The sequence below is a fragment of the Tachypleus tridentatus genome, chromosome 9 (genome assembly GCF_004210375.1).
Source record: "Tachypleus tridentatus isolate NWPU-2018 chromosome 9, ASM421037v1, whole genome shotgun sequence".
Classification (NCBI taxonomy): domain Eukaryota; kingdom Metazoa; phylum Arthropoda; class Merostomata; order Xiphosura; family Limulidae; genus Tachypleus; species Tachypleus tridentatus.
In genome coordinates this window covers 167,888,650-167,910,074 of record NC_134833.1, presented here as the reverse complement: position 1 = coordinate 167,910,074, position 21,425 = coordinate 167,888,650, and the positions used below count along the sequence as shown (strand labels likewise).

At 33.5% G+C, this 21,425-nt stretch overlaps 1 protein-coding gene across 1 annotated transcript in view; it reads left to right on the top strand.

Moving 5' to 3' along the window:
* LOC143227576 (muscle-specific protein 300 kDa-like) overlaps positions 1-21,425 on the top strand; it is a 134,068-nt gene that overhangs the window by 30,432 nt on the left and 82,211 nt on the right. The window contains 9 exon segments of the mRNA XM_076459005.1: positions 1,528-1,650; positions 1,652-1,702; positions 2,837-2,968; positions 3,356-3,520; positions 7,244-7,573; positions 8,102-9,370; positions 9,505-9,657; positions 17,123-17,287; positions 17,639-17,965. Coding sequence (XP_076315120.1) covers positions 1,528-1,650; positions 1,652-1,702; positions 2,837-2,968; positions 3,356-3,520; positions 7,244-7,573; positions 8,102-9,370; positions 9,505-9,657; positions 17,123-17,287; positions 17,639-17,965 — 2,715 coding nt within the window.

The following is a 21,425-nucleotide window of genomic DNA, read 5'->3' as shown; positions in this document are numbered from 1 at the left end:
AAATCAGGTATGTTGAAGCACTTGTTAAGGTATATATGTAACTAATTCTGACAATTATTAAATCGGGTATGTTGAAGCACTTGTTAAGGTATATATATAACTAATTATGACAATTATTAAATCAGGTATGTTGAAGCAGTTGTTAAGGTATATATGTAACTAATTATGACAATTATTAAATCAGGTATGTTGAAGCACTTGTTAAGGTATATATGTAACTAATTATGACAATTATTAAATCAGGTATGTTGAAGCAGTTGTTAAGGTATATATGTAACTAATTATGACAATTATTAAATCAGGTATGTTGAAGCAGTTGTTGAGGTATATATGTAACTAATTATGACAATTATTAAATCAGGTATGTTGAAGCAGTTGTTGAGGTATATATGTAACTAATTATGACAATTATTAAATCAGGTATGTTGAAGCAGTTAAGGTATATATATAACTAATTATGACAATTATTAAATCAGGTATGTTGAAGCAGTTGTTAAGGTATATATGTAACTAATTATGACAATTATTAAATCAGGTATGTTGAAGCAGTTGTTGAGGTATATATGTAACTAATTATGACAATTATTAAATCAGGTATGTTGAAGCAGTTGTTAAGGTATATATGTAACTAATTCTGACAATTATTAAATCAGGTATGTTGAAGCACTTGTTGAGGTATATATGTAACTAATTCTGACAATTATTAAATCAGGTATGTTGAAGCAGTTGTTGAGGTATATATGTAACTAATTCTGACAATTATTAAATCAGGTGTGTTGAAGCAGTTGTTAAGGTATATATGTAACTAATTATGACAATTATTAAATCAGGTATGTTGAAGCAGTTGTTAAGGTATATATATAACTAATTATGACAGTTATTAAATCAGGTGTGTTGAAGCAGTTGTTAAGGTATATATATAACTAATTATGACAATTATTAAATCAAGTGTGTTGAAGCAGTTGTTAAGGTATATATGTAACTAATTATGACAATTATTAAATCGGGTGTGTTGAAGCAGTTGTTAAGGTATATATGTAACTAATTATGACAATTATTAAATCGGGTGTGTTGAAGCAGTTGTTAAGGTATATATGTAACTGATGTCTTATTGTTAGTTTCTACTTTTTCTGATGTTCAAACTATAGATCACTACAGAAACATAAAGAGAATGTTCAATAGGCTCAATGTTCTGCTTATAGTTGTTTTATTTTTCAGTAATTTTTACAGTGGGTTGTCCTTAATTTTGATAAATGTTTACACATAAGACATTTTTTAATCTCATTTATTTTAGTATTTTAATGTTTCATTATGTGTTAAACTTAATTTGCTAATTGTCAACATTTGATAGTGGTACTTAGAGTGATCATACTTAGTGAGTAGCTAAGGTTGTTATCGTTATTATATGTCAGGCTCAGTTTGTTGATTGTTAACTTGTGACTGGGATACTTACCATTTGGTAATATTACTATATATCATATTTATTTTGTTCATTGTTAAGGTGTGATTGTGATATATTGTAAACAGGTGTCTCTGGAGTCTGCTCTATTGCAATGGGCTGATTACAGCTCTGCAGAGGCTAGGCTTTCTCAGTGGATCAGTGATCATGAGCAGAAGTTACAACAGGTCAAAACTATGAAAGTTGGAACGCAGTGGCAGAGATAGTGTTTCCCAAAGAAGAGCTAGACTGAGAAAGGCTAATGTGAGCTTCTTAAAAATTGAACTGTATTACAGTTGTAGTTCATATAATACAGCAAAATATTATTGGTATTGAAATAAAAATGTTCATTTACTTTGTTTGTTCTAGACCATGGAAATATAACTTGCCACTAATTGCACTCATAGTTAGGTGAAAATAAAGCCACATGTGGAACACCTGAAAATTGAACTGGAGGAAAAATTGGCTTGTGGCTTTATGTCTACTTTGCTATCTCATTGAAATTTTTATTTTAACATATATGTATATTTCTAAAATGGTTTTAGAAAAGTAGAATGTTTTTATGACACTTGTTAGCTCGCTTTATACAAACTAAAGTGTCACATCACTCTGAGAAACTCTAAATTAGGCTACATTTGACTACAAGAAACATTATTTATGATATCTTAATGCCCAAACAAAATGAATATCATAAATTAGATTGTACTGTATAAAGTCACCTGAGAAATGCTTTAGATAAGAAATTAAGATCTTAAAATATATTGAATGTCATAAACTAAACTACTGTATAAAGTGATCAGAGAAATGCTTTAGTTATGAAATTAAAACATCCAACCATCGTAAATGTAATACACTAAGCTGTACTCTAAGTTGAATAATCGTAAGACTCATCATCTAGACTGTACATTATTACATGACCATAAAATATATTTTGTAATGAAATAAACATATACATCCAATTGAAACATCATAACCTTTGTTATGCAAAAAATGAAAATGAAACTTCAGTTTGTTACATGACGAGACAAAAATTGGAAATGAAAAACTCCGGTTTTAAACATTTTAAATTAAACCTTTTTAGTTGACAGAAAATAGTTTAGTCTGAGAAAAACAATGAACAAGAATGAAACAAATAATTATAGAAAATATATCTATTTCCTCTTAGGATTTTACATGAAATATGATTTTAACTTTGTTGTATATTCTGAAGAAATTTTAAAATATATCTATTTCTGCTAAGGATCTTATGTGAAATATGATTTTAACTTTGTTCAATATTCTGAAGAAATTTTAAAATCATTATTTTGAAGTTTACAGGAAAACTTTTAGGTTTGTGGAAACCATTGAAAGTTATGGTCAAATATTATCTGAAAGAAATTTTTGTGTTGGTTCATACAGAGTCTTGTTCAAGATATTGAGTCATTTGAACCAATGATAGAGTCAGTCAGTGCAAAGGCTGAAGAATTGCAACAACAGAGTGGGACAGGTGAAATTGCAGACAAATACCATTCCTTGGTCCAGCAAGCAAGGGTGAGTTAAATATTTTATGTTTTCCTCATTCACTGATAAGTGCCATTCCTTGGTCCTATAACCAAAAGTGATTTAGATATTTTGTGTTTCTCTCATTCACTGATAAGTGCCATTCCTTGGTCCTATAACCAAAAGTGATTTAGATATTTTGTGTTTCTCTCATTCACTGATAAGTGCCATTCCTTGGTCCTATAACCAAAAGTGATTTAGATATTTTGTGTTTCTCTCATTCACTGATAAGTGCCATTCCTTGGTTCTGTAACCAAAAGTGATTTAAATATTTTGTGTTTCTCTCATTCATTGAATGGTACCATTCCTTGATCTAATAAGCAGGAATGAGTTAAATATTTTATGTTTCTGTTATTCACTGAAATTTGTGTTCTACAGGAATACATGGGTGAACAGAAAACACAGATGGATATATACCAGCAGTTTGTTGATGCTTGTTCTGAATTTGGACGTTGGTTAAATACTGCTAAAGAAAAGCTCAGTAAGTGTGCTCAACCATCTGGTGACAAAGAGATATTGAAAGGAAAAACTAGTAAAATCAAGGTATGTATTTCGAAGTTTTATCTACAAAAATTGTGGATAAGTGGCAATGTTCTGAGCTCCTGTGATGAGTGTCACACACAAACGAATGGTATTGATATATATTTCGACAACTTAAATAAAAGCTGTGGTTAAGAAGCAATGATCTGAGCTGCTGTAGGAGAGTATGACAAACCAATGAATACTAGTACTGAAGTTTTATTGATGCTTACCTGTTCAAAACACAAGTTTCTTCAATACTTTATTTGATGGATGAAAGTCTTTACTTTGTATTGGTTATATTTAATATATAATTAAACATAGAAGAGAATTATTAACAAATTCTGGAAGGCAGTATGTGAAGCATGGGGACAGCAGGAGGACTACTGATAGTTCTGGTTTGTATGATCATTGAGTATCTTTTTAGTGAATAACTTACCTTTCATTTCATAGATACTGGAATATAGAAGAAAATGTGACGAGAGAAAATGTGTCACACTAAGAGAAATTCATGATTTTATTTTATATAACTTAAAACTTAAAGGCAATTAAAATATGGTTATCAGCTAAGATTTTATGTTATACTTATTGGTATAACATGAACAAAAACTAGTTGAATGTGAGACACTGAAGCTGTGTCAGTGAAGGATCAGAGGGTTAATGAGTACAAAAACTAGTTGAATGTGAGACACTGAAGCTGTGTCAGTGAAGGATCAGAGGGTTAATGAGTACAAAAACTATTTGAATGTGAGACACTGATGCTGTGTCAGTGAAGGATCAGAGGGTTAATGAGTACAAAAACTAGTTGAATGTGAGACACTGAAGCTGTGTCAGTGAAGGATCAGAGGGTTAATGAGTACAAAAAACTAGTTGAATGTGAGACACTGAAGCTGTGTCAGTGAAGGATCAGAGGGTTAATGAGTACAAAAACTAGTTGAATGTGAGACACTGAAGCTGTGTCAGTGAAGGATCAGAGGGTTAATGAGTACAAAAACTAGTTGAATGTGAGACACTGAAGCTGTGTCAGTGAAGGATCAGAGGGTTAATGAGTACAAAAACTAGTTGAATGTGAGACACTGAAGCTGTGTCAGTGAAGGATCAGAGGGTTAATGAGTACAAAAACTAGTTGAATGTGAGACACTGATGCTGTGTCAGTGAAGGATCAGAGGGTTAATGAGTACAAAAAACTAGTTGAATGTGAGACACTGAAGCTGTGTCAGTGAAGGATCAGAGGGTTAATGAGTACAAAAACTAGTTGAATGTGAGACACTGAAGCTGTGTCAGTGAAGGATCAGAGGTTAATGAGTACAAAAACTAGTTGAATGTGAGACACTGAAGCTGTGTCAGTGAAGGATCAGAGGGTTAATGAGTAATAGTAATGTTCAGTTGAAGTTTTCTATAAAAATTATGGTTGACTAGTAATGAAGACATACTAACAGATACTACTGATGTCTACCTGACCTGCTGTAGGATGTACTAACAAATACTACTGATGTCTACTACCTGACCTGCTGTAGGATGTACTAACAGATACTACTGATGTCTACCTCACCTGCTGTAGGATGTACTAACAGATACTACTGATGTCTACCTCACCTGCTGTAGGATGTACTAACAGATACTACTGATGTCTACCTCACCTGCTGTAGGATGTACTAACAGATACTACTAATGTTTACCTAGCCTCATGTAGGACATACTAACAAATACTACTGATGTGTACCTAACCTGCTGTAGGACATACTAACAGATATTACTAATATTTACCTAACCTGCTGTAAGACATACTAACAAATACTACTAATGTTTACCTGACCTGCTGTAGGACACACTAACAAATACTACTGATGTCTACCTAACCTGCTGTAGGACATACTAACAGATACTGCTGATGTTTACCTAAACTGCTCTAGGACATACTAACAGATACTACTAATGTTTACCTAACCTGCTGTAGGACATACTGACAAATATTACTAATGTTTACCTAACCTGCTGTGGGACATACTGACAAATACTACAAATGTTTACCTAACCTGCTTTAGGACATACTAACAGATACTACTGATGTTTACGTAACTTGCTCTAGGACATACTAACAGATACTACTGATGTTTACCTATCCTGCTGTAGGACATACTAATAGATACTACTAATGTTTATCTAGCCTGATGTAGGATGTACTAAGAGATATGTTTACTTATCCTGCTGTAGGATGTACTGATAGATACTACTAATATTTACCTATTCTGCTGTAGGACATACTAACAAATACTACTGATGTCTACCTGACCTGCTGTAGGACATACTAACAAATACTACTAATGTTTACCTAACCTGTTGTAGGACATACTAACAGATACTACTAATGACTACCTGACCTGCTGTAGGACATACTAACAGATACTACTAATGACTACCTAACCTGATGTAGGACATACTAACAGATACTACTAATGTCTACCTAACCTGCTGTAGGACATACTAACGGATACTACTAATGTTTACCTAGCCTCATGTAGGACATACTAACAAATACTACTGATGTGTACCTAACCTGCTGTAGGGCATACTAACAGATATTACTAATGTTTACCTAACCTGCTGTAAGACATACTAACAAATACTACTAATGTTTACCTGACCTGCTGTAGGACACACTAACAAATACTACTGATGTCTACGTGACCTGCTGTAGGACATACTAACAGATACTACTGATGTTTACCTATCCTGCTGTAGGACATACTAATAGATACTACTAATGTTTATCTAGCCTGATGTAGGATGTACTAAGAGATATGTTTACCTAACCTGCTGTAGGACATAGTGACAAATATTACTAATGTTTACCTAACCTGCTGTAGGACATACTGACAAATACTACTAATGTTTACCTAACCTGCTTTAGGACATACTAACAAATACTACTAATGTTTACCTAACCTGCTGTAGGACATACTAACAGATACTACTGATATTTACCTATCCTGCTGTAGGATGTACTAACAGATACTACTAATGTTTACCTATCCTGCTGTAGGATGTACTAACAGATACTACTAATGTTTACCTATTCTGCTGTTGGATGTACTAACAGATACTACTGATGTTTACCTATCCTGCTGTAGGATGTACTAACAGATACTACTAATGTTTACCTATTCTGCTGTTGGATGTACTAACAGATACTACTGATGTTTACCTATCCTGCTGTAGGATGTACTAACAGATACCACTGATGTTTACCTATCCTGCTGTAGGATGTACTAACAGATACTACTAATGTTTACCTATCCTGCTGTAGGACATACTAACAGATACTACTGATATTTACCTATCCTGCTGTAGGATGTACTAACAGATACTACTAATGTTTACCTATCCTGCTGTAGGATGTACTAACAGATACTACTAATGTTTACCTATCCTGCTGTAGGATGTACTAACAGATACTACTAATGTTTACCTATTCTGCTGTTGGATGTACTAACAGATACTACTGATGTTTACCTATCCTGCTGTAGGATGTACTAACAGATACCACTGATGTTTACCTATCCTGCTGTAGGATGTACTAACAGATACTACTAATGTTTACCTATCCTGCTGTAGGATGTACTAACAGATACTACTGATATTTACCTATCCTGCTGTAGGATGTACTAACAGATACTACTAATGTTTACCTATCCTGCTGTAGGATGTACTTACAGATACTAATAATGTTTACTTATCCTGCTGTAGGTGCTGCAAGCTGAGCAGGAAGAAGGATTACAGAAACTGAATCATGCTTTAGCATTAAGTGAAGAAACTAAGAAACAACTTGAAGAACAAGCTGAGAAAAATGTGGTTGACATGGATGTAAAAAGAATTGAGGATGAGTACAAACAATTCAAAGCCAATGTGGATGAGATGAAGTCATCCATTGATGTTGGTATGGTTAAATGGACTGAATATGAAGAACAGTTTAAGAAGTGTTCTAAGTGGGTAGAAGAAACAGAGCCACTTCTACAGTCATTCCTGACACTCCAAGCAGACCTACTCAAGAAAAGAGCTCGCTTAGAGGAGTTTCAGGTACTTGAAATTCTCTTTTGTAGAAAATATTTTTAAAATCTATGTGTTATTTTAAAAACTGTAGTTAATGTTATTTATTATATTATAGTAAATAATATTGTCTAAAATCGGTATCGCATTCTATAATACAATATTGTTTCTAAAGTTCATATTATTGCATAATATATTTTCTAAGATTGGTGTGATGTTTTATAAATCAACATAGTTTAGAATTATTATCATTCTGTTATGGAACATATTTTCTATAGTTGCCAATCGATGGGATGTTCAATTAGCATCATGCACTCTCCTAGAATATGATGTTCTAAATTAGAACTATATTCTCAAGACAGCTGATATGGGTTTTAAAGGTAGAAATGTTGATCTGTGCTTTATTTTAATGAAAGTTTTAACACCTAAACCAGCCATATTAAGAAAACATTTTTACTTCAAGTGGGTTTCTTATCATAATGAATTACTTCTATATTATAACATATCTTTTATGTTATTTGGTTTCTGGATGATTTGGTTACTTTTTGTTTTCAACAGGGACATCTGCAAACCATTTTTGATTGGCAGGCTGAATTTGATAAATTAAATGTAAGAGCCCAGCTTCTCCTGGAAACATACTCCGATTCTAGTATTTCTAATGCCTTTACCCAGTTGTCCACCAAGTATAGCAACCTTCTCTCTCTGTCTAAGGAAGTGATGCACAAGCTGGAACAGCACTTCCAGGAACATCAGCAGCAACAGTGCATGCTAACAGAATGCATTGAGTTTATTGATATTGCTCGAGAAAGACTTAAAGATTGCTGCCGACCATCACATAGTGTTGATGAACTTAATGCTAAACTAAATAGCTTGAAGTCTCTAGCATCCAACATGGAACAAGGTCAGAACAAAGTAAGATATGTCCTAGAACTCACAGAAAAGGTCATAGTAAACACTGACTCTTCTGGAATTAGCTCCATTCAAGAAGATGCTGAAAACCTTAAAACTGATTTTGACAAACTGGTGAAGGACATATCTGATGCTCGCAGATACCTGGCTAGTCGGATTGCAGAGCTAGATGAATTCACCAAAATTCTGAAACAGTTTCAGGAGTATCTGGAAGAAACTGAGAACACAGTTAATGCTGACTCAAGGCAAGAGCTGATATCCATAACAGAAAAAAAATATCTCTTTGATAATTATCGTGCCATTCTCAAAGACATGGACATTCGCAGGGAAACAATAGATCGGCTTAATCAAGGCATGGAAAAAAACCCTCAGGATGCTGATGTGGCAAAGAACAGTATTGAAAAGTTTCAGAATCTAATGGAGACTCTTAAAAAAGCTGTTTCTGTATTAGCAATTGAAATTAAAGATTTGGAGACATACAGTAGCACCAAACAGGAGACAGAAAAATGGTTGAAGGAAATGAAACTGAAGGTTCAGAAATGTGGAGAATGTGTAGGTGATCATTCAACTATACAACAGCAGCAGGAAGAGTTATTATTGGTAAAAGAGAGCCTTCCAAATGGTGAGAAATTAGTTGAGAAAGCTAATAGTCTTGGGAATACTGTGAAAGAGAAATTAGCACTTGCTGGGCAGGAACGAATTGAACAGGAATTAGAACTAATCAACATGGAATGGGAACACTTGCAAGCTCTTGTTGGAGAAGTAGAACAAAACATTTCCAGATGTCTCCAGTACTGGGGAGAATTTCAAGCAGTTTATTGCCATTGTGCTGAATGGTTGTTGCGCTTTGAAAACATGACTAAATCTGTGTTAGCAGCACCGCCAGAGTCGGGGAAGGAACAGCTAAATGAACTGAAAGTAAGTGAGCTAAATATGTACACTGTTTTCTTAAGATGAGTCCAAACAAAAGGAATCATTCAGTGAAATTATATTTTAGTGAATATTCTGTGCTTCCTTCTCTTATCAGTTCAATTTTTCCTCATATTTATAAGGCCCTTCATGAAGAAGCATGCTTCCACAAGCCTGATATTGAAGAGGTAAACCAGAAATGTGAAACACTACTGGATGTAACATCCTATCCACCCATTCGTGAAAAAGCTGTTTCGCTATCAACATCTTATTCATCGCTTTTAACTAGCATTACTGTAAGTTGTATTGGGTATAACTATCAACATCTTATTCATCCCTTTTAACTAGCATTACTGTAAGTTGTATTGGGTATAACTATCAACATCTTATTCATCCCTTTTAACTAGCATTACTGTAAGTTGTATTGGGTATAAATATCAACATCTTATTCATCCCTTTTAACTAGCATTACTGTAAGTTGTATTGGGTATAAATATCAACATCTTATTCATCCCTTTTAACTAGCATTACTGTAAGTTGTATTGGGTATAACTATCAACATCTTATTCATCCCTTTTAACTAGCATTACTGTAAGTTGTATTGGGTATAACTATCAACATCTTATTCATCCCTTTTAACTAGCATTACTGTAAGTTGTATTGGGTATAACTATCAACATCTTATTCATCCCTTTTAACTAGCATTACTGTAAGTTGTATTGGGTATAACTATCAACATCTTATTCATCCCTTTTAACTAGCATTACTGTAAGTTGTATTGGGTATAACTATCAACATCTTATTCATCCCTTTATTCAACTAGCATTACTGTAAGTTGTATTGGGTATAACTATCAACATCTTATTCATCCCTTTTAACTAGCATTACTGTAAGTTGTATTGGGTATAACTATCAACATCTTATTCATCCCTTTTAACTAGCATTACTGTAAGTTGTATTGGGTATAACTATCAACATCTTATTCATCCCTTTTAACTAGCATTACTGTAAGTTGTATTGGGTATAACTATCAACATCTTATTCATCCCTTTTAACTAGCATTACTGTAAGTTGTATTGGGTATAACTATCAACATCTTATTCATCCCTTTTAACTAGCATTACTGTAAGTTGTATTGGGTATAACTATCAACATCTTATTCATCCCTTTTAACTAGCATTACTGTAAGTTGTATTGGGTATAACTATCAACATCTTATTCATCCCTTTTAACTAGCATTACTGTAAGTTGTATTGGGTATAACTATCAACATCTTATTCATCCCTTTTAACTAGCATTACTGTAAGTTGTATTGGGTATAACTATCAACATCTTATTCATCCCTTTTAACTAGCATTACTGTAAGTTGTATTGGGTATAACTATCAACATCTTATTCATCCCTTTTAACTAGCATTACTGTAAGTTGTATTGGGTATAACTATCAACATCTTATTCATCCCTTTTAACTAGCATTACTGTAAGTTGTATTGGGTATAACTATCAACATCTTATTCATCCCTTTTAACTAGCATTACTGTAAGTTGTATTGGGTATAACTATCAACATCTTATTCATCCCTTTTAACTAGCATTACTGTAAGTTGTATTGGGTATAACTATCAACATCTTATTCATCCCTTTTAACTAGCATTACTGTAAGTTGTATTGGGTATAACTATCAACATCTTATTCATCCCTTTTAACTAGCATTACTGTAAGTTGTATTGGGTATAACTATCAACATCTTATTCATCCCTTTTAACTAGCATTACTGTAAGTTGTATTGGGTATAACTATCAACATCTTATTCATCCCTTTTAACTAGCATTACTGTAAGTTGTATTGGGTATAACTATCAACATCTTATTCATCCCTTTTAACTAGCATTACTGTAAGTTGTATTGGGTATAACTATCAACATCTTATTCATCCCTTTTAACTAGCATTACTGTAAGTTGTATTGGGTATAACTATCAACATCTTATTCATCCCTTTTAACTAGCATTACTGTAAGTTGTATTGGGTATAACTATCAACATCTTATTCATCCCTTTTAACTAGCATTACTGTAAGTTGTATTGGGTATAACTATCAACATCTTATTCATCCCTTTTAACTAGCATTACTGTAAGTTGTATTGGGTATAACTATCAACATCTTATTCATCCCTTTTAACTAGCATTACTGTAAGTTGTATTGGGTATAACTATCAACATCTTATTCATCCCTTTTAACTAGCATTACTGTAAGTTGTATTGGGTATAACTATCAACATCTTATTCATCCCTTTTAACTAGCATTACTGTAAGTTGTAAGTTGGGGGTATAACTATCAACATCTTATTCATCCCTTTTAACTAGCATTACTGTAAGTTGTATTGGGTATAACTATCAACATCTTATTCATCCCTTTTAACTAGCATTACTGTAAGTTGTATTGGGTATAACTATCAACATCTTATTCATCCCTTTTAACTAGCATTACTGTAAGTTGTATTGGGTATAACTATCAACATCTTATTCATCCCTTTTAACTAGCATTACTGTAAGTTGTATTGGGTATAACTATCAACATCTTATTCATCCCTTTTAACTAGCATTACTGTAAGTTGTATTGGGTATAACTATCAACATCTTATTCATCCCTTTTAACTAGCATTACTGTAAGTTGTATTGGGTATAACTATCAACATCTTATTCATCCCTTTTAACTAGCATTACTGTAAGTTGTATTGGGTATAACTATCAACATCTTATTCATCCCTTTTAACTAGCATTACTGTAAGTTGTATTGGGTATAACTATCAACATCTTATTCATCCCTTTTAACTAGCATTACTGTAAGTTGTATTGGGTATAACTATCAACATCTTATTCATCCCTTTTAACTAGCATTACTGTAAGTTGTATTGGGTATAACTATCAACATCTTATTCATCCCTTTTAACTAGCATTACTGTAAGTTGTATTGGGTATAACTATCAACATCTTATTCATCCCTTTTAACTAGCATTACTGTAAGTTGTATTGGGTATAACTATCAACATCTTATTCATCCCTTTTAACTAGCATTACTGTAAGTTGTATTGGGTATAACTATCAACATCTTATTCATCCCTTTTAACTAGCATTACTGTAAGTTGTATTGGGTATAACTATCAACATCTTATTCATCCCTTTTAACTAGCATTACTGTAAGTTGTATTGGGTATAACTATCAACATCTTATTCATCCCTTTTAACTAGCATTACTGTAAGTTGTATTGGGTATAACTATCAACATCTTATTCATCCCTTTTAACTAGCATTACTGTAAGTTGTATTGGGTATAACTATCAACATCTTATTCATCCCTTTTAACTAGCATTACTGTAAGTTGTATTGGGTATAACTATCAACATCTTATTCATCCCTTTTAACTAGCATTACTGTAAGTTGTATTGGGTATAACTATCAACATCTTATTCATCCCTTTTAACTAGCATTACTGTAAGTTGTATTGGGTATAACTATCAACATCTTATTCATCCCTTTTAACTAGCATTACTGTAAGTTGTATTGGGTATAACTATCAACATCTTATTCATCCCTTTTAACTAGCATTACTGTAAGTTGTATTGGGTATAACTATCAACATCTTATTCATCCCTTTTAACTAGCATTACTGTAAGTTGTATTGGGTATAACTATCAACATCTTATTCATCCCTTTTAACTAGCATTACTGTAAGTTGTATTGGGTATAACTATCAACATCTTATTCATCCCTTTTAACTAGCATTACTGTAAGTTGTATTGGGTATAACTATCAACATCTTATTCATCCCTTTTAACTAGCATTACTGTAAGTTGTATTGGGTATAACTATCAACATCTTATTCATCCCTTTAACTAGCATTACTGTAAGTTGTATTGGGTATAACTATCAACATCTTATTCATCCCTTTTAACTAGCATTACTGTAAGTTGTATTGGGTATAACTATCAACATCTTATTCATCCCTTTTAACTAGCATTACTGTAAGTTGTATTGGGTATAACTATCAACATCTTATTCATCCCTTTTAACTAGCATTACTGTAAGTTGTATTGGGTATAACTATCAACATCTTATTCATCCCTTTTAACTAGCATTACTGTAAGTTGTATTGGGTATAACTATCAACATCTTATTCATCCCTTTTAACTAGCATTACTGTAAGTTGTATTGGGTATAACTATCAACATCTTATTCATCCCTTTTAACTAGCATTACTGTAAGTTGTATTGGGTATAACTATCAACATCTTATTCATCCCTTTTAACTAGCATTACTGTAAGTTGTATTGGGTATAACTATCAACATCTTATTCATCCCTTTTAACTAGCATTACTGTAAGTTGTATTGGGTATAACTATCAACATCTTATTCATCCCTTTTAACTAGCATTACTGTAAGTTGTATTGGGTATAACTATCAACATCTTATTCATCCCTTTTAACTAGCATTACTGTAAGTTGTATTGGGTATAACTATCAACATCTTATTCATCCCTTTTAACTAGCATTACTGTAAGTTGTATTGGGTATAACTATCAACATCTTATTCATCCCTTTTAACTAGCATTACTGTAAGTTGTATTGGGTATAACTATCAACATCTTATTCATCCCTTTTAACTAGCATTACTGTAAGTTGTATTGGGTATAACTATCAACATCTTATTCATCCCTTTTAACTAGCATTACTGTAAGTTGTATTGGGTATAACTATCAACATCTTATTCATCCCTTTTAACTAGCATTACTGTAAGTTGTATTGGGTATAACTATCAACATCTTATTCATCCCTTTTAACTAGCATTACTGTAAGTTGTATTGGGTATAACTATCAACATCTTATTCATCCCTTTTAACTAGCATTACTGTAAGTTGTATTGGGTATAACTATCAACATCTTATTCATCCCTTTTAACTAGCATTACTGTAAGTTGTATTGGGTATAACTATCAACATCTTATTCATCCCTTTTAACTAGCATTACTGTAAGTTGTATTGGGTATAACTATCAACATCTTATTCATCCCTTTTAACTAGCATTACTGTAAGTTGTATTGGGTATAACTATCAACATCTTATTCATCCCTTTTAACTAGCATTACTGTAAGTTGTATTGGGTATAACTATCAACATCTTATTCATCCCTTTTAACTAGCATTACTGTAAGTTGTATTGGGTATAACTATCAACATCTTATTCATCCCTTTTAACTAGCATTACTGTAAGTTGTATTGGGTATAACTATCAACATCTTATTCATCCCTTTTAACTAGCATTACTGTAAGTTGTATTGGGTATAACTATCAACATCTTATTCATCCCTTTTAACTAGCATTACTGTAAGTTGTATTGGGTATAACTATCAACATCTTATTCATCCCTTTTAACTAGCATTACTGTAAGTTGTATTGGGTATAACTATCAACATCTTATTCATCCCTTTTAACTAGCATTACTGTAAGTTGTATTGGGTATAAATATCAACATCTTATTCATCCCTTTTAACTAGCATTACTGTAAGTTGTATTGGGTATAACTATCAACATCTTATTCATCCCTTTTAACTAGCATTACTGTAAGTTGTATTGGGTATAACTATCAACATCTTATTCATCCCTTTTAACTAGCATTACTGTAAGTTGTATTGGGTATAACTATCAACATCTTATTCATCCCTTTTAACTAGCATTACTGTAAGTTGTATTGGGTATAACTATCAACATCTTATTCATCCCTTTTAACTAGCATTACTGTAAGTTGTATTGGGTATAACTATCAACATCTTATTCATCCCTTTTAACTAGCATTACTGTAAGTTGTATTGGGTATAACTATCAACATCTTATTCATCCCTTTTAACTAGCATTACTGTAAGTTGTATTGGGTATAACTATCAACATCTTATTCATCCCTTTTAACTAGCATTACTGTAAGTTGTATTGGGTATAACTATCAACATCTTATTCATCCCTTTTAACTAGCATTACTGTAAGTTGTATTGGGTATAACTATCAACATCTTATTCATCCCTTTTAACTAGCATTACTGTAAGTTGTATTGGGTATAAATATCAACATCTTATTCATCCCTTTTAACTAGCATTACTGTAAGTTGTATTGGGTATAACTATCAACATCTTATTCATCCCTTTAACTAGCATTACTGTAAGTTGTATTGGGTATAACTATCAACATCTTATTCATCCCTTTTAACTAGCATTACTGTAAGTTGTATTGGGTATAACTATCAACATCTTATTCATCCCTTTTAACTAGCATTACTGTAAGTTGTATTGGGTATAACTATCAACATCTTATTCATCCCTTTTAACTAGCATTACTGTAAGTTGTATTGGGTATAACTATCAACATCTTATTCATCCCTTTTAACTAGCATTACTGTAAGTTGTATTGGGTATAACTATCAACATCTTATTCATCCCTTTTAACTAGCATTACTGTAAGTTGTATTGGGTATAAATATCAACATCTTATTCATCCCTTTTAACTAGCATTACTGTAAGTTGTATTGGGTATAACTATCAACATCTTATTCATCCCTTTTAACTAGCATTACTGTAAGTTGTATTGGGTATAACTATCAACATCTTATTCATCCCTTTTAACTAGCATTACTGTAAGTTGTATTGGGTATAAATATCAACATCTTATTCATCCCTTTTAACTAGCATTACTGTAAGTTGTATTGGGTATAACTATCAACATCTTATTCATCCCTTTTAACTAGCATTACTGTAAGTTGTATTGGGTATAACTATCAACATCTTATTCATCCCTTTTAACTAGCATTACTGTAAGTTGTATTGGGTATAACTATCAACATCTTATTCATCCCTTTTAACTAGCATTACTGTAAGTTGTATTGGGTATAAATATCAGATAAAAGTGATTCTTATTCTCTGATGTCATTAGAATGAATATAAACTTGCTAGCTCCAAGAGTTAGAAATGACTGTGGACTTTATTTTACAGTGAACAATGTTTGACTGTCTCTTTACTATCATTATTGTTCTCTACACTAAAAACATGATGAAAATCCTAGACTTTCATATCACTGTTATATTTGTTCTATACACAGTAATATGGTGAAAACCTTAGACTTTCATATCACTGTTATATTTGTTCTATACACAGTAATATGGTGAAAACCTTAGACTTTCATATCACTGTTATATTTGTTCTATACACAGTAATATGGTGAAAACCTTAGACTTTTATATCACTGTTATATTTGTTCTATACACAGTAATATGGTGAAAACCTTAGACTTTCATATCACTGTTATATTTGTTCTATACACAGTAATATGGTGAAAACCTTAGACTTTTATATCACTGTTATATTTGTTCTATACACAGTAATATGGTGAAAACCTTAGACTTTTATATTACTGTTATATTTGTTCTATGCACAATAACATGGTGATAACTGTAGAACTTCACATTTTTCTTGTACTTGTTTTTTGCACTAGGACAAAATGAAAACCCTAGACTTTTTACCAACACTACTGCTGTTGTTTCTTATACCAGGAAACACTGGAACAATAAGTCTTTCTTTTACTTTATACTAGGATGACAACAGATTTTTTATCACAGTTTTGTACATGAGTAGAATGAAAAACACTAGACTTTCATGACACTTGTATTCACAAGTACATGATGAAATATATAGTTTGTATAACCTTTCTTTTCTGTTTCTACACAAGGACACAATACCAAAGCTGGAAAAAGCTCTCAGTTATCAAAGTGAATTTTCAAATCTCAAAGAGAAATACCTGCAATGGATACAGAAGAGTTGTGCAACTTTGCAGGAAAACAGAAATCCAACTCAAGACCAAGGCTCTCTTGAAGAACGTATTCATAGTCTCAAGGTATTTTTAATTAATTTTATTAATTGAGTTCCTAGAAGAAATGAATATGTTTTATCATATATTTTACATTTTGTTAAATCCTGCGAAGCATCTTTAGTATTAAACATTTAGCTGATTTTGAAGATTTTTTTACAATTATATATAATTTATAGGTACGATTAATAATCAAACGTAGTTTATTTATAGGTATGATTAATAATCAAACGTAGTTTGTTTACTCTGACTTATCATTAACCAGAGCAGTTAAGTTATTTTTTTCCTCAGACTGAAAAGTGGATCTTATTTACTCTTAGATACTCAAACTTAATGATTATTCATCAAGGAAAAATAAATCCAAACTTTTGTTTTTAGAATCTTGCAACATCACTACCTGAAGGACAACACCTGTTAGCCACTACTTGTGAGGCTGGTACTCGCACCTCAGGATCACTGCCAGATGCAGCTCAGTCAGCTTTAAGAGGTGAAATTGATTCTTATCGTGATCAACTGGGGACATTCAGTCAACAGCTAAGTGAGGCTACTGCTCTTCTTTCGTCAGTCCTAGCCAGGCTGCAAGAGTTCAATCAGAACAGTGCTAACTTCAGACAGTGGCTAGAAGACTTAGAGAGAAAACTTATTAGTCCACCTAAGACAAAAGGAGACATTGTGGAAATTAGAACACTTTTTGAACAATATAAGGTGAGAAAACTACATTTCTCTCCTAAATGCAAAAGATGACTGTTGTAATGTGTTCTGTTAATGGGTTATTTAGTAAAAAATAATGGCAATTGTCAACCTCCATCCCCAAGATTAGCGATTTTTGTTCAGTGCTGCCCTCTGTATGTGAAGTTTTTCTTTATGTCTGCTACAAGACTTGTGGTCCCCTCTCATTGGAGTTAGTGTATTTCTATCTAGATGGCCTAGGGAGGTTGAAACGTTGTATTTGTATTGATATCCATACCAGCCGTTCTGTGATACAGGTTCTTGATATTTTTCGGTTAATTCATATTGCTTTATTTCTCAACTCAAGCTTTGTGAAACTTTTCTGTGCAACGTGATCTAAAGTTAACCTTACTACTTTGGGAATTACAACAAAGGCTAGCTTTTTTTTTTGTGAGCCTCAGATGCTGGTAGCTCAATGATAGATTTATCTGCTTTGGAAGGTTAAATATTAAACGGTCCAACTTTTCTCTCCACACTTAACCATGACTCCTACCAAAAACTGCTGAGCCTTTGTTTGCTGACAAGAACTTTGTCTTTCACCACCTCTAGAGTTTGCTGATCATTTCAGTTCCCAACCTGGGTGTTCTTGTAAGTCTTCTTGGAATTTCTGTCTCAGGTTTGTGTGTTTTACTCCTGTCATTTTACATGTACTGATTTCCAACCTATGTTTTTTTTTCCTTCCTTCCCCAGTATTCAGGTTATTGCTATTCTGTTAACATTAGATCTTCTGTACTGGTCCTTCCCCAGTATTCAGGTTATTGCTATTCTATTAACATTAGATCTTCTGTACTGGTCCTTCCCCAGTATTCAGGTTATTGCTATTCTGTTAACATTAGATCTTCTGTACTGGTACCATCTACATCATATTTCTCTTATCACATGTTATGTGGTGGGTGCTTTCAATCCACTTGCATATTGTCTTTCGTGCCTGGGCTGAATCTCTCCCATGGAGGGGTCTTTCTATTTACTTGTTTTCAGGGACTTTTACTTTTGAGGAAATTTAATCAAATTTGATGCCTTTACCAAAAGGCCTCAATACATGGTTTCCTCCTTTTTGGTTACTTGTACCTCCTCCACAGGCTTTGGATTTCAGTGCTTTCAGCCAGAGTTGTTTTCACACATATTTTAATGTTTATTTTCCCATTTGATTGTTTTGTTGGGTAATTTCTCTGGTACATTCCACTCCTCATTGGGCCCCCCTGTTTGCATTCCATTAGCCAGCACAGCCTTTGTTTCCAAAGCTCCAGTGTCTGCTCCTCTTACCACCTGCTCCTATTCCTCTGCTTCCCTCCTTTTTGCATCAACCTCATTCCCCCACTTTACATCTCAATCTCTCCAATCTGGTTTGTCTGGATCTTGGTGAGCAGATCTCTCTTCCCATGTAGAGTCACCTCCCTGTTAGATCCTTCCGTTTGTCTGTTTCTATGGAAGTGTACTAGCGCAGATGGAAGGTCTTTCACTGGCAGGGTTTTTTAATATGGTTAACCTGACTTTACATTCACTGTGAACTATTTTTTAGTTTTATTTGTCCCTTAAGAAATGTTTCCTCCTTCTCTTGACCTGTGAATATTGCTGTTTTGTTTGGTTAGATTTTCTGTGTAATAAAGTGGGATACTTCCAAGGAGTCACCACATGTATTATTGTTATTGTAGTCCATTAATTACATTAATATATTTAACTGTCTAAATCATAAAAACTTCCTCAAACATTAAATGTACAGTTTAATTAATAAACGTTTCTGTAATTTGTTCCCTTCTCCAGTGTTGCAGTTTGGATTTGTCACAATTTTGTGGTTGCATTTCCTCTGGCACCATTATTTGCTTTACTAAACAACATCACAGAAATCAGGCTTGATGCTAGGAAGTTTATCACTTTCTTACTACGACCTGTTGCAGAAAGAGTTAAGAACATTGGTGAGTGCACAGTGTGGTGAATACAGCAAGCTGTTTAGTTTCACTTACTCTTTATCATTCTACCTATCTTCTCTTCTTTATCTTAATACTGCAGCAGTTTGGAACATTGTTCCTCTTTTTCTCCTATTTTCCTGTCTTCACCTTTGTCTGGACCACATTTGATTGCTGTGTGTAGTGTGGGCTCTAAGGTATGGTATTGCATGTACAGCTACCCTTCAGGGTATGTACAGTCGTCTTTTTATTCCCTGGCCATCCTTCTCTCTTATAAATAGGGTCCACCTTCTGGTGTGTCTGGCCTACTCCTGTCTACCTTCTTTATCCTACATCATATCCAATGTTTCCATCCATTCAGTGTGTTTTCTCACATTTTCTCATTCTTTTCACCTTCATTGCCTATTGAAGGAGATTCTCTACATCCATTTGTGGACTATGCCAAGTACATTCAACTTCCAGTATCTTCATTACACTTTTATCTGCATCTGGGTTTTGTTCTCCACCTGTGACCATTCTGCAGGCTTCAGTGTGACTTTAACTTAAACATTTTATTCATTTTCTTCTTTTTCAGGGGCATTTCTTCTTCATTTTTGTCATGTGTGTGTGAATGGTGCCTGACCAGATATTACGTAACATCAAGATATACACCGTATGCCATGTTCACATATGTGCTTTTGTCCATGGCTCCCCCACAGTCACTGTAGAGATGTTGCATTCCATAAGATCAGTAGAAGGTCACCAACCTCTCGGTACTTGCTTTATAAATATATCCCTTCCAAACCATGCCACCCATGAACTGCATGAATAAAGCAGAAGGGGGTAGCTGCTCATCCCTCTTATGCTTTCAGTGAATAATTCAGTAAGGTCTGCTTTCAAAATAGGGTTTCATGGTCACCCGTTGCACTGTCTCTGGTGAAACAGTCCTTGGGTCTCTTCAATGCATTTTCACCACCCCCACCTCATGTTTGTGTGGAGCATGGGAGCCCTTGCCACTTTCCATGGTGGTCGAACATGGAGATACCCTAGTGAATGGGTTCCACTAATAAAATTGGATAGAACCATTCAGTTGAAAGTAGAATGGTAGTGTTGATATGGATGTGGCATCCTTCTTCTCAGTGTGAGGTTCTAGCTAATCTTGTGAGAGGAGGTAAGCACCATATCCAAAGTTATAATTTCCTATAACGAAAATGTATTTCCAACATATACTTACTTTCCCTCACTTTCACCCTTCCTACCCACTTCTTAGCAGCTCATACCTGCCAAACATGGAAGTGAAGGTTTGGCAGAGAAGTGTAGATGGAGTGACACGTGTCACATGAACATTATACATTACTACTGGTTGAGGAATGATTACTGATCATTTGCTTGAGAGATGTGTTGGAATATTATAAGTTCCACAAGGCTTGTAGCATCCCTGAAGAACACGTTTGTGTATAAAGGGCAGCACAGAATGTGAATAGCTAATCTTGTCACTAGAAGTAAGTACACGTTTGTGTATAAAGGGCAGCACAGAATGTGAACAGCTAATC